Below are 16,058 nucleotides of genomic sequence, written 5' to 3' on the forward strand. Positions count from 1 at the left end.
CTAGCCGATTTTTTTTTATTGATCTAACTAAGCTTCCGCATTTCTTACTCGTTCACTTTAAATTGTATAATATTTTGCATTAAAACGTTTTCATACCATTTTTAAGCTTAAGAAATGGTAAGGCCATAATTTTTAATCAATTTATTGAAATAATTAATTTGGGGATTAATAATCTGTAATTTATGAATTCGCCACAGATGTAAAAAGAATTTCTGACAGTGACATTATACTATTTTATTTTTGTGGTTATAAATAAATCAAAACAGATTTTACTCCTTACTAGTGTTAGTATTCTATTATGCCGCGAGAAAGAAGTCGGTACCGGGATAGGCGAAGCACGTCATATAGTTCTGAATCATCGTACGAGAGAAGAAGATCAAAGAGCAAACATAAACGTAGATCGAGATCCCGAGATAGATCAGAGTCTAGTAGTCACAAAAGGAGGCGATCTTCATCCCGTACTAGGTCTAGGAGAAGAAGTTATACTAGAAGTCTTTCCAGAGATCGCTACGAGTCTAGGTCTAAACGACGTTCTACATCGAGGTCTCGTTCCAAACGAGATCGATCGCGGTCTCTGTCGAGTTCTAGAAGTAAAAATAAGTATAAACAAAAGAAGTCTAAGAAGAGGTCTTCGAGCAGCCGCAGTGGCTCGTTTGATATTGGTAAATTCGACCAACCAGTCCTAGAACTATGTTACACATGCACAATTTATTCTACACTGGATGCTCATACGATACATACTTGACTTTATTTTTTTGCTTTCAGAGAGACCGACCCATACAAAGTCTCTTGATGACACAGAAACTAAATTGGAGAAGGCAATCAAAGCTGCTGAGGCAGTTGGGTTGACTATGACGAAAATCCCAACTTATGAGTACAAGGAGGTTGAGATCAAAGAGGATATGCCTACAATTCTTGATAGGAACCTGTTAGCCGAGTTGAACAGTGAATCCTTTGTGCAGAGGACATTCACTTCCTCTAGGGCCAAAAAACAGCCTCAAAATATTGTTATTGATTTAGATTCTCAGACTGTGAAAGTACCTGAAAGTGATGTGAAGCCTCCGGCAGATGATTCCATTATTAATTTTGATGTAAGTGAAGCTTTATATCAACAGTTATGTTACTAGGCTTATCTATTCTAATATATAAAGCTGAAGAGTTTGTTTGTTTGAACGCGCTAATCTCGGGAACCACTGGTTCGATTTGAAAAATTCTTTTTGTGTTGAATAGACTATTTATCGAGGAAGGCTATAGGCTATATAACATCACGCTGCGACTAATAGGAGCGAAGATACAATGGAAAATGGGGAAAATTCTAACCACGTGGACGAAGTCGCGGGCAACAGCTAGTCCTACATAATAGCCTTCCGCTACCCTTCAACCTGCTTTGTCCAAAAAACATAGATCTTTGCAAGTATAGCTGTTTGTTTGCTATTTTGTATTTAGTTAAAAAAACTGGTTAAAAGAGAAATATTCAGCATTCACTTTTAATTTTTTTGACAAATAAAAACTGAGTGGGACCATGATATTTAATATGATTCAAGGAAATAATTTTGTATTTATTCATATTTTCTATTATCTGTTTTGTTTTAAAGTTTTGTACTATGCATTTCTCTGAAAAAAATACATTTTTTCAGGAAATACCAAGTGAAGAAGAACTTAGAGAAATGTGGATTCAGAAACTTTATCACTACAGAAAGAAAATGTTAGGTGGGGGTGAAGCATAGAAATAAAGAAAAATAAACAAGAAATTGGATACCTCATTACATAATCAGGATGTGGTCAGGATACAATTAACAAACAATTATTGTTTAAACAACTTATAATATATGAAATATTCCATCTCTTTGCATGTCTTTTTTCTATTGTAGATACCTTAACTCTTAACCTTGGACTGAGAGCATAATTGCAATTGTTAAGTCTTATTGCATAAGATCTCTTACACAATTAGATGCTTTTTTTCTAATATTTTGCTATCAAGATGCATTATATTTATAGCTTTGTTTAAATAATCTTTATAAAATGTTGCAAATAATATGTATGATGCAGGAAAAATTTTAAGATTAAATTTTTCATTATTTTCATGGGGTAAAAATATTACAAAGATCTTGAGCCCATTATTCTAACAGTTTATTCTGATAAAACTTCACATTCAGATAACATGTAATAGGTGTGCTGAAGATACAACAGTATGTAACAACAGCTCTGTAGAATCAATAAAAACAAGTAACAACCTAAAGTATTTTTATTGAACACATTAACATAACTGGCAGCCGCAACTCACAATTTGAAATGCTTTTTGTAACTACTAAGTTGTCTATATTTACAGTGACGCGATGGCATGCAGCCCTTAGGTCCCCACGATCGCTTTCACATGTTGCTCCTCTCTCGCTGGATACGACTGCTGTACGTTCGCGACACCAGATTCCATGCATCCATATACCTGTCCATACACATTGCTATGCATTTCTGTTCAGAATTGTCTAACGCTGTACCCGGTTTATTGATACACTTTTTGAAACATTTTTCCGACATTTTCGTCAGGAGCTCTTGAGCGTTCGCTATGGCAATTTGTTGTTTAACCTGGTCCATCAACTCCTCTTTCTGTGCCCCAGAGAGGGATCCCGTAGATAACGTATCCATGGCTATTTTAGCTTTTATGAGATTTTAGGATGATACAATTTATAGAATTTTGTAATATTGACAGTATAACCTCGAATTTCAATCTGTCAGCGAGCGAATGGAGCAATTTTAGATTTATGTTGCCATTTTATGATTTACATGTCCCCAAAAATCAATTCTGCTTACCTCTTCACACTTGAGTTTATCGAATTAAAAGTAGTATGAAAACTGCAAGACTATTAATTAGGCGTATACGTAGTTAAGTCGAATATGATTTGAAGCTCTAAAATACATATAATTTATAATGAGGGCACGGAAATATGGTAAAAATAATGAAAAAAAAAACGTTATTTAATATTGCGTTCGGTGGCTGAGACAAATGTCACACCATTTTTGACAAATTTTGAGACCAAAATAGAAAATTATTTAATTCAATATTTTCAAGAATTTAATTTAAACTTACATACCAACAATTTGGCGAAAGTTGTATTGTGCTGTTTACACATAAAAGAACAAAAAAATATTGCTTATGGTTTTAGTGTTGTAGGAGTGAGCTAATGATTTACGATTTTTGCCGTAAAATCATTCGATCGAGAATACCATCACATACTTGCTAGAGGTGAGTTCAAGGCATTTCTAATATTATATCGACGTTTTTGGAATGCTTTCGCAAACAAGACAGAACTGTCATATCATATGACATATCTTGGGCCTGCAAAGTTGTTGGTAAATAAAATATCCAAACTGCAATTTGCCGAGACAGTACAATTATAGTAAAACTAGCGATTGTAGAGATTTGAAGTTGAACGCAAACTATCTTTTTCTGGATGTTCACAACTTGTTAAAAGTAAATTTCTCGTTCGGATAAGAGCAATTGCAATGGAAACAGCAGAAAGTTTAGAAAAAGACCAAGACGAGCAAGAAGATGTAGCTAGTACATTATCACACGATGAATTATTGGAGATCACACAATCTTCTCTTGCAACATTGATGAGTACAGATGAATTACTGAAAGATCTACCGAATGATATAATTATTGAAGAAATTTTATCACAGGTAAAAGAACGAATAATAATCGAATCACAACATTAATCATGTTCTTTATTGTTTGAAAATAAAGTAATGCAATGATGCTACAACTAGTCTTAATAGTTATATTGTAGGTTTCACAAATAAAGCACACACCTCATCCATTCTGGTCTTGGATTAACAATAGTTACACATTTAGGGTAACCAACTTGTTAATGTTTCTTTTTGTTGCAGATTGCTGTTGAACATGGCCAGTCAATAACAATTTTTATTTCAAGGGAAACTGAACCCACTTTAAAAGTTATTGTAAGTTAAGCTTGAAAACTGTTTTTACTGCTCAGTGTATAGAATATGCTATGTATATAATCCCATAATAATGGAAATTTAAATTCCAGGTTCCTCAAAATGCAACAGTAAAAAGTTTAAAGAAAGCCATACAAAGACACTTTGAAATATACATGAAAAGATCAGGAATAAAAACTAAAATATCATGGAGGTATATTTGGAAGACTTACATCTTAAATTATGACAGCCTCCTTTTAGACAATGACAATGCTTTAATACAAGACTATGGAGTAACAAACAAAGTAACACTGTCATTCAAGAAAAAAAGATGCCAGAAAGTATAGTTTGTAAAAGTGTTTATTATGTATTATTTCCTAAACATAAAATTTTACTTGCACCCCACGATAACATGTATAATAGTTGATGTTTATCATACAATCTACATTACAAATACATAGTTAAATTTAACATAATGGAACTGTTCTCTTCTAATAATATGTACTCTTTAAACATCATATTTGTATCTTATATTAATGTGTACATTGTGTACATAGAGTAGTATATTACATATTGCGTTTTTCTGTAAAGCACAGTGGATTTTTAAGAAGTTTCTAGAGTTGTTCGAAGTCGGGCTGCGGCGGGGGCTCCTGTGGCAGCGGCTCGAAGTCGCCGAGAGTGTAGTGTGGGTCCTCATGGCGCGGGGTCGCCAGCGGACGGTCGTACGCATCCTTTAGTAGCTCTTGATCATGCTACAAATAAATAGATAAGGTTTATGTTAAGGTGTAAAAATAATAATGTAAGGTATTAAGGTTATAAGGTTCTATTGTTATGAATTTGTAATATTTTTACATTATATTATACAAATATTTAACACGATTTTCATTAAACCCACAATTATGAAATACAGAAGACACTTTCGAATATTTCTTGTTCTATCTGGTCTTCTTTTTATAGCTAAGCTACTTACTAAAAAAAATATAATCCTTCTTTTGGTGTACATACCTGATCAGATTGCAAAACAGAAGGAGGCGCGAGGTCGTCAAGGGACAGCTGCGTGTTGAGCACTGACGGCGGGGCGTAGTCAGCCAGGGCAGGCACACTCTCAACGGGCTGTACGCACATCAATATTATTAATAAATAGAGAAAGTATTTACACTAGTATAACATAGGGCCTATTCAAAGTATCTCACTGGTTCCGCGCTGGCGGCGTCGTCCTGCAGCTTGTGCGCGGCGTCCCTCTCGTCCCGCGGCGGCCGCAGCGTGTTGGCGCGCGCCTCCTCCTCCGAGCTGTACGCGGACTTGTGCTCGCACATCAGCAGGTGCGTCAGCATGTCCGTACCTATTAGTGTATAGTAGGTATTAGGATTCCCAAATTATAACGACAGTGTAGGATCAGTTACATGATGCGAGGCCAGACGAAGTGTAGGGTGGTGAAGAAATGTTGCCTCATCCTCTGTGTTGAGGTAATTGTGTGATATATACATACCGACGGTAGTGTTGTACCCGCAAACGCAATACGAGCGGTAGGGGGCCTCCCTGGGCGCGTCCTCGAGCGAGTGCGGGCCGGCGCAGTAGCCGCTGTGTCGCAGCATGGCGCGGTAACACGACGTCGCGTACGAACATTTCGTGCAGCGAGTCGTGCCTCTGTGTACAGAAAAATCAATTCAAGTCAAGAATCTTAGAATACGTGCCTCTTCGAACAATTCTTTAACCCTAGAAAGATAGTCTGCGTAAAATTGACGCATGCATTCTTGAAATATTGCTCTCTCTTTCTAAATAGCGCGAATCCGTCGCTGTGCGTTTAGGACATCTCAGTCGCCGCTTGGAGCTCCCGTGAGGCGTGCTTGTCAATGCGGTAAGTGTCACTGATTTTGAACTATAACGACCGCGTGAGTCAAAATGACGCATGATTATCTTTTACGTGACTTTTAAGATTTAACTCATACGATAATTATATTGTTATTTCATGTTCTACTTACGTGATAACTTATTATATATATATTTTCTTGTTATAGATATCGTGACTAATATATAATAAAATGGGTAGTTCTTTAGACGATGAGCATATCCTCTCTGCTCTTCTGCAAAGCGATGACGAGCTTGTTGGTGAGGATTCTGACAGTGAAATATCAGATCACGTAAGTGAAGATGACGTCCAGAGCGATACAGAAGAAGCGTTTTATAGATGAGGTACATGAAGTGCAGCCAACGTCAAGCGGTAGTGAAATATTAGACGAACAAAATGTTATTGAACAACCAGGTTCTTCATTGGCTTCTAACAAAATCTTGACCTTGCCACAGAGGACTATTAGAGGTAAGAATAAACATTGTTGGTCAACTTCAAAGTCCACGAGGCGTAGCCGAGTCTCTGCACTGAACATTGTCAGATCTCAAAGAGGTCCGACGCGTATGTGCCGCAATATATATGACCCACTTTTATGCTTCAAACTATTTTTTTACTGATGAGATAATTTCGGAATTGTAAAATGGACAAATGCTGAGATATCATTGAAACGTCGGGAATCTATGACAGGTGCTACATTTCGTGACACGAATGAAGATGAAATCTATGCTTTCTTTGTATTCTGGTAATGACAGCAGTGAGAAAAGATAACCACATGTCCACAGATGACCTCTTTGATCGATCTTTGTCAATGGTGTACGTCTCTGTAATGAGTCGTGATCGTTTTGATTTTTTGATACGATGTCTTAGAATGGATGACAAAAGTATACGGCCCACACTTCGAGAAAACGATGTATTTACTCCTGTTAGAAAAATATGGGATCTCTTTATCCATCAGTGCATACAAAATTACACTCCAGGGGCTCATTTGACCATAGATGAACAGTTACTTGGTTTTAGAGGACGGTGTCCGTTTAGGATGTATATCCCAAACAAGCCAAGTAAGTATGGAATAAAAATCCTCATGATGTGTGACAGTGGTACAAAGTATATGATAAATGGAATGCCTTATTTGGGAAGAGGAACACAGACCAACGGAGTACCACTCGGTGAATACTACGTGAAGGAGTTATCAAAGCCTGTGCACGGTAGTTGTCGTAATATTACGTGTGACAATTGGTTCACCTCAATCCCTTTGGCAAAAAACTTACTACAAGAACCGTATAAGTTAACCATTGTGGGAACCGTGCGATCAAACAAACGCGAGATACCGGAAGTACTGAAAAACAGTCGCTCCAGGCCAGTGGGAACATCGATGTTTTGTTTTGACGGACCCCTTACTCTCGTCTCATATAAACCGAAGCCAGCTAAGATGGTATACTTATTATCATCTTGTGATGAGGATGCTTCTATCAACGAAAGTACCGGTAAACCGCAAATGGTTATGTATTATAATCAAACTAAAGGCGGAGTGGACACGCTAGACCAAATGTGTTCTGTGATGACCTGCAGTAGGAAGACGAATAGGTGGCCTATGGCATTATTGTACGGAATGATAAACATTGCCTGCATAAATTCTTTTATTATATACAGCCATAATGTCAGTAGCAAGGGAGAAAAGGTTCAAAGTCGCAAAAAATTTATGAGAAACCTTTACATGAGCCTGACGTCATCGTTTATGCGTAAGCGTTTAGAAGCTCCTACTTTGAAGAGATATTTGCGCGATAATATCTCTAATATTTTGCCAAATGAAGTGCCTGGTACATCAGATGACAGTACTGAAGAGCCAGTAACGAAAAAACGTACTTACTGTACTTACTGCCCCTCTAAAATAAGGCGAAAGGCAAATGCATCGTGCAAAAAATGCAAAAAAGTTATTTGTCGAGAGCATAATATTGATATGTGCCAAAGTTGTTTCTGACTGACTAATAAGTATAATTTGTTTCTATTATGTATAAGTTAAGCTAATTACTTATTTTATAATACAACATGACTGTTTTTAAAGTACAAAATAAGTTTATTTTTGTAAAGAGAGAATGTTTAAAAGTTTTGTTACTTTATAGAAGAAATTTTGAGTTTTTGTTTTTTTTTAATAAATAAATAAACATAAATAAATAGTTGTTGAATTTATTATTAGTATGTAAGTGTAAATATAATAAAACTTAATATCTATTCAAATTAATAAATAAACCTCGATATACAGACCGATAAAACACATGCGTCAATTTTACGCATGATTATCTTTAACGTACGTCACAATATGATTATCTTTCTAGGGTTAAAAACCGGATATCAAATTTTTCAATAGTCACTCACTGTAGATGGACTATATTTAAAATGTCTGCTGAATAATATACTCACAAGAAATGCTTCTCCCTGTCCAGCGGTGTGTCGCACTCCCTACAGAGCACTCCGTCAGGCAGCACCAGCGTGAGGCCCTCGAAGGTATCGCTAATAGTGTGGTTGGCCGAGTCTTTTACAGGAGGGCGCGCTTTGTTCTACAAAAATAATTGTTAAATGATCATACACTACAAGTTATAGGGAGATCAAAGTATACAAACTAGTTATTGGAAACAAAGACAGCTATACTTTGAAGCTCTTTCCCGACGTGCCAAGTTAAACTGGCTATAATTATATATTCTAGCGCTACTTACTCTAGGTTTGGTGATCAAATGCTCTTCGGAACACAACGGAGTGGCGCCCTCTACTGTGATGTGGTCTCTCACTTGGTGCTCTTTTAATTGACCTGAAAGAAATAAAGTCTTATTGCATCTGTTCAACAAACTGTAAATGAACATTCAGGGAACAATGTTTATTCTCGTTGTTTTTTGTGTTAGGGTGTGATTTCTTACCAAGATGCACAAACTTGAGCACGCATCTGTTGCATCGGACTTCCAAATCTTTGTCCTGGTGTTGTTTCAGATGATCCAGGTAGAGCACTAAGTTTGCGGTCAGCTCGTGTCCGTCTGAATATATTCTTATGACCTGTTAAGACAACGATTTGCTATAGTTACAGTAGATTTTGTGTAGACGTCGTCGATAACATTTACCACATATTATTTAAAATGCCAAAGTACTTTCTTTCACATAGATTCCAACATTTGCAGTTGTTAGCGTCGATAGAATTGTGCAAGAAAGCCGTCGTATAACATCTAAATTGAATGTAATGAACAAACAAAATTTTTAGGTTACTTTTATCTTATGATTGCAAAAAAGCCTCTTGCTTACGGGACCTGTTAAAGAGATGTAAGTATGTAAAGATTTCTCAAATATTCGGGAAAGCGGTATTGAGTCAGTTGTTCCACGTATCGCGTGTACCTTGAGGCAGTAGGGACAGAAGACGGTGTCGGAGTGGCTGTGTTGCGCGCGGTAGTGGTCGGCGGCGGCGCGGTGCGCGGACACGCGGTAGTCGCACGCGTCGCACGCGTACGGCAGCTCGCGCGGGCAGTGGCACTTCTGCATGTGCGACGCCAGCGTCAACACCGCCGCGAAGCGGACCTGCACACGGAGAAAGAATTGCTTCAAATATAGCATTTGTAATTACATTTATTCACTGTTCGCCGAAGATTTTTCTCGATGGCTTGCAATTGGATGGGCCTATGTCCCGCAGTAGACGAATATGGGCTGATGATGATGATGATATTCTCTATTAAAGAAGATAGCTAGATAGAGTATCTACTGTAACAGAGACTTTTTATAGTATATTAGAGTTGTATTTAATGAGAAAACTTCAAGACAAGGTATAATATACGAGTTATATTTTCAAATCCGACTAGAGGGGACATAATAATATCACCAAATCACAAAACATCAAACAATTCTCACCTCACAAATAAGACAGGCATACGTAAACAGTTCTGGGGACTTGGTGTCCGCGGGATGGTTGTGCTTGAGATGCGTGTCGAGTTCTTCCTGCGAAGTGAAGCGCGTGAGGCAGTACTGGCACTGCGCGGGGTTAGCGCCCGCCTCGTCGGGGGGAGCCGCGTGAGAGAACAGGTGCAGCATCAGGGAATAGTTCTCGTTGAACTCCACGTGACACACTGGGCACTGTAAGTATTGAGGGGTCTTAGAAGAGATCGGAAAAATCGTTTTTGAGAACAATTTAATTTAAAGCCTCTTTCGTTAAAAAACACTTTTGGGGAATGGAAGTCGATAGTTTTGAACAGGTATAATTGATATTTTCTTTGGGGGTTCTTGACATTGATAATATCCAGGAATGTAATTTCCCCTCTTCACTACAAATCACTTATCCCTACACAATTTACCCAATCTTATAAAATCTTACCTCAACAGCAATAGCAGTCTTCTTGACCTCATCATTGCCTCCGATCTGTCCGAAGTAATACCTCTCCATGGACACGGTCTCCTCGGGGCGGACCTCCTTCTTGATGTTCTTGAGCGGGATGTCGTCCAGATCGTCGTCGACGTACGAGCGAGCCTTGTTGTTCCGCCGGCTCCGAGCTGTGGGCTCTGAATCTTTTTTGTCTTTCGGTTTGTCTTTTTCTTCTTTAATTTTGGTTTTCCGACTTTGGGCTAGAGGGATCTGTGGATATATAAGCTGTTTGTAAATTTTGAAAGGGGTTTAGTAGTTTAAAGTGGGGTTATTGTGGGGGCTATTTTTTTACTGTTTTATAGTCCGTCCTCCTGCTAGACATAAACACATATACAGCCAAAATTGAACTTACCAAAATGCAGTTCAGTAATACAATCTGTTGTACTAAGATAATCAATACAGTAAAGGGTAACATGAAGTCCAAGAAAATGTCCTAAAACTACTGATTGTTTTGTTACCTCCTCATCGTCATCTTCGATGTAGGTGGTCTTCTCCTTCTTTCTCTTCTTGGGCGGCGGCGAAGGCGAGGGCTCCTTCTTCTTGCGCCCGCGCTTGCCGCGTCCAGTCTCTGGAACCGCTTCAGGTTCCAAATCGATTTTTTCTTTCTTCTAGAATTGAAAAGGAGAATTAATGTGTGTTTAAAGATTTTTGATATGAAAATATGAAGATCATGAAATGAGGTTTGTTTCTTGTGTTAATTGATGAATAACGTAAAGTGACATGGATAATATCAATAAAAGTTCAATTGCATAGTTTTTAAGACTAGTGCAAATAACTAATAAGTAATTTGTAGGTATCATTGGCAGGTGATCATCAAAGAAAACCAAAAGAAATAAAAATAAATAAACCAGTTTTATATGCTGTCTACGTAGCTGTACTTTCTTCTTAGTTTACTAGTTACGTACTACGTAGCTGGACGTCTTAATAACTTGGTAAAAATACACACTTGTTTTGTGAGTTCTGAAAAGGTATCAGTTTATAGAAAATAAATAACCTTACCTATATATATCTGTTACATCGTTTATGGTTTTTATGACCCTGCTTTTCAAACTGAGCATAATAAAATATTTAACTTAATTTCTCAAGAGCATTGACCAAGACTTTCTTAAAATTATTTATTATGTTTTATTAATGATATATCATTAAAAACTAACAAATCCGTCTCAGTACTATTTAATCCGAAATCATTTGGCGTATTTTGGAGGTTATTACACTCATCATATTAACATGTACAATATAGTTGAAAAATTCGTTGTCATCGTGTTTGAAGCGTTCAACCGGAACGACAAATAAAGATACAAGAAAAGTGAGTGTATAAAAACGTGGGAATAAGTTATTAGAAAGAAAGAAATTAACTCAAGTTGATTGTACGAGTACCTGGTCAATTTGAGTCTCAAGACTCATACTAGAATCCTGTAAGAAACACATCTTGGATATAACTTTGAGTAAAACTTTCATTCAAATGAATACAAGCTTAATTGTAAAAAAAACCTGAATAATTTCGAAGTAAGTGTAAACTTTTAACACAAACAATTAATTTTTATAATAACTATCGTGATTCATTATTAAATCATGTAACTCGACGACGACTCGCGATCCCGCCGCGTCTGCTCATGATTAAGGACTCCGGTTGGGTCCGAAACTAGTCGGGCTACCCCGATAAATACGCGTGAGTAAACCGTTACATGATTTAATAACAAACAATTAAATGCGTTTAATGACCAAATACTTAGATTGAACTCAATTTTAAGACGCCATTACGCGCTAGCGACAACTATAACATATAGTGTAAAATAGCGTAAAGTAGTCACTTTTAAAAGGCGTCTTAAAGTAAAGTAGTCTTAGTATTCAGGGCGATAAGGTTCATAAGCATATCTTACAAGTGGCCTACCTTGCCGCCGGTCGGGTACTTCCAATTCTTGAAGGGATTCGCAGCGATCTTGTTGAGGCGCACTGTGATGGGATCTTTGGAGTCCATCTTGCTTTGCTCAGCTATGTGGATCACTATATTGTCGAATGCTTGGCCGGGAGAAAATCCGTATCTAAAAATGATTTTTTGATGAAGTAATGCGTAGGAATTCAGTGGTCTTGTTGACTTCTTAATTGAAACATAAAAAAAATGAAAACAGTTAAAATAGGTTGTACATTTCGTATTAGGTATAGTTGTTATAAAGTAATGAATATTTGCACTAAGAATATAAGGATTGTTACACATACACATTATCTCTTGTTACTTATTCTGAAATTATGTTTACCTCTCTCTCCAAACCAATTCATCTAAGAACTGCTGTATAATCTGCCTGGACAGCAACGAGAGTGTGTTCTGGAACATTCTCGGCACTATCCTTCTCAAGTACTCCATAATATTGGCGTTACTGTTCCTCGCCGTCTGGTCGGAGTGCGACGAGGCTTGGTGCACGTTCTTAAAGCCCATGGCAACCAGCGTGCCCTTGTCTACAGTCAAATCTGTGAGGATGACTGATGATGGATGCACCCAAGCTGATAGAGGCTCAAGGATCTTCTGGAAACGCTTTTTGTAGTTCTTCTCGTGCTCTGCTAGAGGTTCCACTGCACGAAGTCGGATCTAGAGGAAAAGTGGGCCAACATCAATTAAGGATATCATGGATACACAAATATTTTAGTAAATAGATATGTGACTTACCAACTTTTCAACTGGATCCAACACACCTAAAACCTCAACCTTCACTTGTCTCTGAGTCCCATCATGACTGGTTGTCCCCAGCGATATCACGCCAACCTCCACTTTCTTACCGGACCCGCCCAGCAGGCCCATGTGCTGATGAATAGCTGACGTACAAATCGCTCTGAGCCATGTAAATAAACCCTTTACGTAGAGATTGTCAACTTTCACCCATTGTACTACGTTCTGCACGTTGGTTTGGCAAGCCCAATGGTAAATCAACTTGAGAAGAACACTTGGCGGGAACGTGGCGCCTTCGAAGATAGAGCTGGAGTAGACGGAGACGAAGCGAGTCGGACAGCATTCTGATATCCACACGTAGCCGCCTGAGTAGGGGAACTTTGATACGTCGGAGTACATGCCTGGAATAAATATTAATCTCAACAACATTTTGATTACATTACTCACTCATTTCTATGCATGAATCATCAAGTCCCTCAATTTCCTTACGACATGACACACAAACCAACCAGTCTAACCACTCACCAAGTTTGAGCTTGTTCCCCGCATGTATGACACACCATTGCTCTGAGCGGACCAGGCCCTGCTGTATGAGCCACTCGGTGAACTTCATGGGCGTGTGCATGAGCACGGACTTCACCTTGCTGTCCAGCGCCGAGCGGTCGGACGGCGGCACTGTGTCCTTAGCGCGTAAGTAGGGACGGGCCACTACTACCAAGGACGGGAATGTTTTACCTGTGGAAATGGATGGAGATGTTTAACAAGAGAGAAAACTGAATCAATAGCTTTTTTATTATGTTTTTATTTCTTGAATGCATATTGGAATTCTATTTGATCATGTACATGAACTAATATTAATTTCTTTCTTTCACAACTAAACATTAGTTTTAACTCACCTTGCAGTTTATTGAAGGATACCTCCCTGGAATCAGCGATGTTTTTGTTGCCATCTTCTTTAGTAAGGTCCACAATGGCGGTTGTCTTCGTGGCGCTCCCTGTTAGCAGCCCACCGATAGCCGTAGCTTCGGAGGGTCGGACATTTGTGACCACGCTGTGTACATCTGTTAAGGAAGTATTGTTTAGTAAATCGGTTTCTCAACTGAATATAGATGTAACAATTTATGATTTATTTGTTAATTTGGCAAAAAAATCGAAAAAGCTATTTTGCAATAACCTCACAAAAAGGAAGCACCCATAAATTGTTTAACTATGTATTACCTATTTGACAAATAAATCCAGTTATATTAACTCTTGCTACTATGCTAAAACTTGTCTTCTAAATAAAATAAAATACCACTTACTAGAAGGAGCTAGTGTCTTATCCTTAGTTTTGGTGTTTTCTTTGTCCTTATCTTTATCCTTCTCTTTCTCTTTAATCTCCTTTTTGTCTTTCTTTTTCTTTTTATGTTTTAACTCAGGAGTCTTGGCTCTTTCAGGTGATGGTGAATAGTCACGGTCATTCTCATTCCGTAAGTTTTTCTTAGGACGCCCTGGAGAATATTGCATTAATTTTACAGCATGAGAGCATGTAATATGTGCTTTGTTATAATATGTGTAGTGCTTAGTACTTAAAGATGTTAATGGTATTTACAAATCATTAATCAAAATAAGATCAGGAAAGGCTAGTTGAGTTTTGAACTCATATAAACATGAAACTGTTGCATAATATACAGTGTAACTTTTAAGGAAAAAAAGTTGAACAATCATAGAAATATTGCCTTTATACATAAAAACTTAAATAAAAAGTAAATTTCGGAATCATACCTCTTTTGCTAGGTTTTTCTTTTGTCACAGACAATGAACGAGACCTTGATCTAATGATCTCTGCACTTTGCCTCTCCAAATCTTTTAGAACTGGTTGTCTGTAAATAAAGTGATATAATATAATGTATAGTCTTAATGAAAATCTATAAAAATATTCCATCAATAATGCTCCTGAAATTGAATTTACAGGTGCTACAACAATCATCTCTTAAAGAAACTGTGGCCAATGATGATGATGATTATAATTTCACTTGACAATGTGATGCTAATTTTCATTGCAATAGGAAACTATACTCACATTGACGGACAAGATAAACAATCTATCTAAGCATTTTATTTAACCTAACAGGTAATACTAGTGTTTAGGTGAAAAATAATCATGTTTCTAAATTGTTCCTAGTCTTCCATAGCCTAGTTTAATGCTAATAAATTAATAACATTCAAATGAATGAAGGGCTCAAGTTTATGATCAAATGCTTATTAAGTTTAACATTTAAATAAATTCAGTCCTTTAGTTTCAAATATTCCAGTTACTTACTTCCCAAGTAATTGGTACGCCGTGAACTGGTCTCCGTTATACACAATCTCGCCACCAGTATCCTTGACCATCTCATCCAGTTTGTTCTGGATGCTCTTGAATTCATTATCAGCATTCTTGTATGCTTGGAGCTGGACCTCAGAGAGTTCTTCCTCCCAACACTCTAGCTCCAGCGTCGGTACATCAGGTCCAAAGTATGATCGCTTGTAGAGATCCGCTTCTATGATCTCCGCCTGAGGAGGGACCACAGGCGCTACCTCCTGCAAAAGAATATTAATCTTATCAAATACACGCAAATTGCTTGTAGTTCTTGTTTTAAGATCATAACGAAGATTTTTAAGAACGTGAGAAGCTGGTTCGGTTAATAGATAGCAGTAAAATACACAGAATTGACTGCCGTAAACTCGGCCCTTATTCGAATGTAAACAATAGGTGTTATGACGGAATCTTTACCTCAGTGTCGGTTTTAGGCTTTTTCAGCTTCATTCTAGGATAATTCTATAAGTCTGCATGTAAAACTATCTTGATTTGATTTGTATTTTATCTGTAAAGAATAAAAATTGTAGCCAAGCTACAAGGCAGTGAATGCCAAACACGGGTCCCATAGAGACTAGTTGTTTATTTTTAATTAAGTCCAATTCAATAGTGTTGCAGCAAATTGTATGGACACACGAAACGAAGAACACATTTTTACCGTAAACTTCCTATCATTTTATTAAACTTCAGAGAAGGCTCGGATAGTATTTATTAAATAAATTTTATTTACATGTTCCTAAATGACTTCGAGAAGTACATTTACTAAAAAGTTTCGAGATATAAATTGCGTTCAGTTTTTACGTTTTCGGTTTTACAGTCTCGCTTCAGTTACATAGGTGAGAATATCAGCGTCAAAAACCGGAACGATTCGATCATTCATCGATAT

At 37.5% G+C, this 16,058-nt stretch overlaps 3 protein-coding genes across 3 annotated transcripts; 2 read left to right on the forward strand and 1 right to left on the reverse strand.

The window, feature by feature from the left end:
- The first annotated feature begins 195 nt into the window (after positions 1–195).
- On the forward strand, positions 196–2,235 carry LOC113493132 (serine/Arginine-related protein 53-like). The gene is made up of 3 exons (XM_026870953.1): positions 196–662; positions 766–1,091; positions 1,638–2,235. Exons 1-3 carry the CDS (start codon positions 299–301, stop codon positions 1,725–1,727), a joined length of 780 nt encoding a protein of 259 aa, XP_026726754.1. The 5' UTR covers positions 196–298; the 3' UTR covers positions 1,728–2,235.
- Positions 2,236–2,654: 419 nt separating this feature from the next.
- Positions 2,655–4,290, forward strand: LOC113493133 (U11/U12 small nuclear ribonucleoprotein 25 kDa protein-like). The gene is made up of 3 exons (XM_026870955.1): positions 2,655–3,678; positions 3,886–3,957; positions 4,047–4,290. The coding sequence occupies exons 1-3, from the start codon at positions 3,502–3,504 to the stop codon at positions 4,278–4,280; spliced, it is 483 nt and encodes a 160-aa protein (XP_026726756.1). The 5' UTR covers positions 2,655–3,501; the 3' UTR covers positions 4,281–4,290.
- Positions 4,276–15,756, reverse strand: LOC113493130. The gene is made up of 20 exons (XM_026870950.1): positions 15,590–15,756; positions 15,137–15,396; positions 14,599–14,696; positions 14,136–14,324; positions 13,731–13,895; positions 13,360–13,569; positions 12,835–13,235; positions 12,428–12,756; positions 12,064–12,214; positions 10,631–10,780; positions 10,125–10,382; positions 9,665–9,886; positions 9,158–9,337; positions 8,692–8,824; positions 8,494–8,585; positions 8,201–8,337; positions 5,423–5,580; positions 5,127–5,275; positions 4,939–5,046; positions 4,276–4,685 (listed from the first exon to the last, which is right to left on the reverse strand). The coding sequence occupies exons 1-20, from the start codon at positions 15,620–15,622 to the stop codon at positions 4,548–4,550; spliced, it is 3,561 nt and encodes a 1,186-aa protein (XP_026726751.1). The 5' UTR covers positions 15,623–15,756; the 3' UTR covers positions 4,276–4,547.
- Between the last annotated feature and the right edge of the window lie 302 nt (positions 15,757–16,058).

This window comes from Trichoplusia ni, chromosome 4, assembly GCF_003590095.1.
Source record: "Trichoplusia ni isolate ovarian cell line Hi5 chromosome 4, tn1, whole genome shotgun sequence".
NCBI classification, from domain to species: domain Eukaryota; kingdom Metazoa; phylum Arthropoda; class Insecta; order Lepidoptera; family Noctuidae; genus Trichoplusia; species Trichoplusia ni.

Bases quoted from the DNA above. Each gene is read 5' to 3' on its own strand.
- LOC113493132 (XM_026870953.1), top strand. From the start codon at position 299: ATGCCGCGAGAAAGAAGTCGGTACCGGGATAGGCGAAGCACGTCATAT. The intron at 663-765 runs GTAAATTCGACC...TTTTGCTTTCAG, and splicing joins CAGTGGCTCGTTTGATATTG to AGAGACCGACCCATACAAAG. The intron at 1,092-1,637 runs GTAAGTGAAGCT...ACATTTTTTCAG, and splicing joins ATTCCATTATTAATTTTGAT to GAAATACCAAGTGAAGAAGA.
- LOC113493133 (XM_026870955.1), top strand. From the start codon at position 3,502: ATGGAAACAGCAGAAAGTTTAGAAAAAGACCAAGACGAGCAAGAAGAT. The intron at 3,679-3,885 runs GTAAAAGAACGA...TTTTTGTTGCAG, and splicing joins TTGAAGAAATTTTATCACAG to ATTGCTGTTGAACATGGCCA. The intron at 3,958-4,046 runs GTAAGTTAAGCT...TTTAAATTCCAG, and splicing joins AACCCACTTTAAAAGTTATT to GTTCCTCAAAATGCAACAGT.
- LOC113493130 (XM_026870950.1), bottom strand. From the start codon at position 15,622: ATGAAGCTGAAAAAGCCTAAAACCGACACTGAG. The intron at 15,397-15,589 runs GTAAAGATTCCG...ATTCTTTTGCAG, and splicing joins AGCCTAAAACCGACACTGAG to GAGGTAGCGCCTGTGGTCCC. The intron at 8,825-9,157 runs GTACACGCGATA...TTGTCTTAACAG, and splicing joins TCTGTCCCTACTGCCTCAAG to GTCATAAGAATATATTCAGA.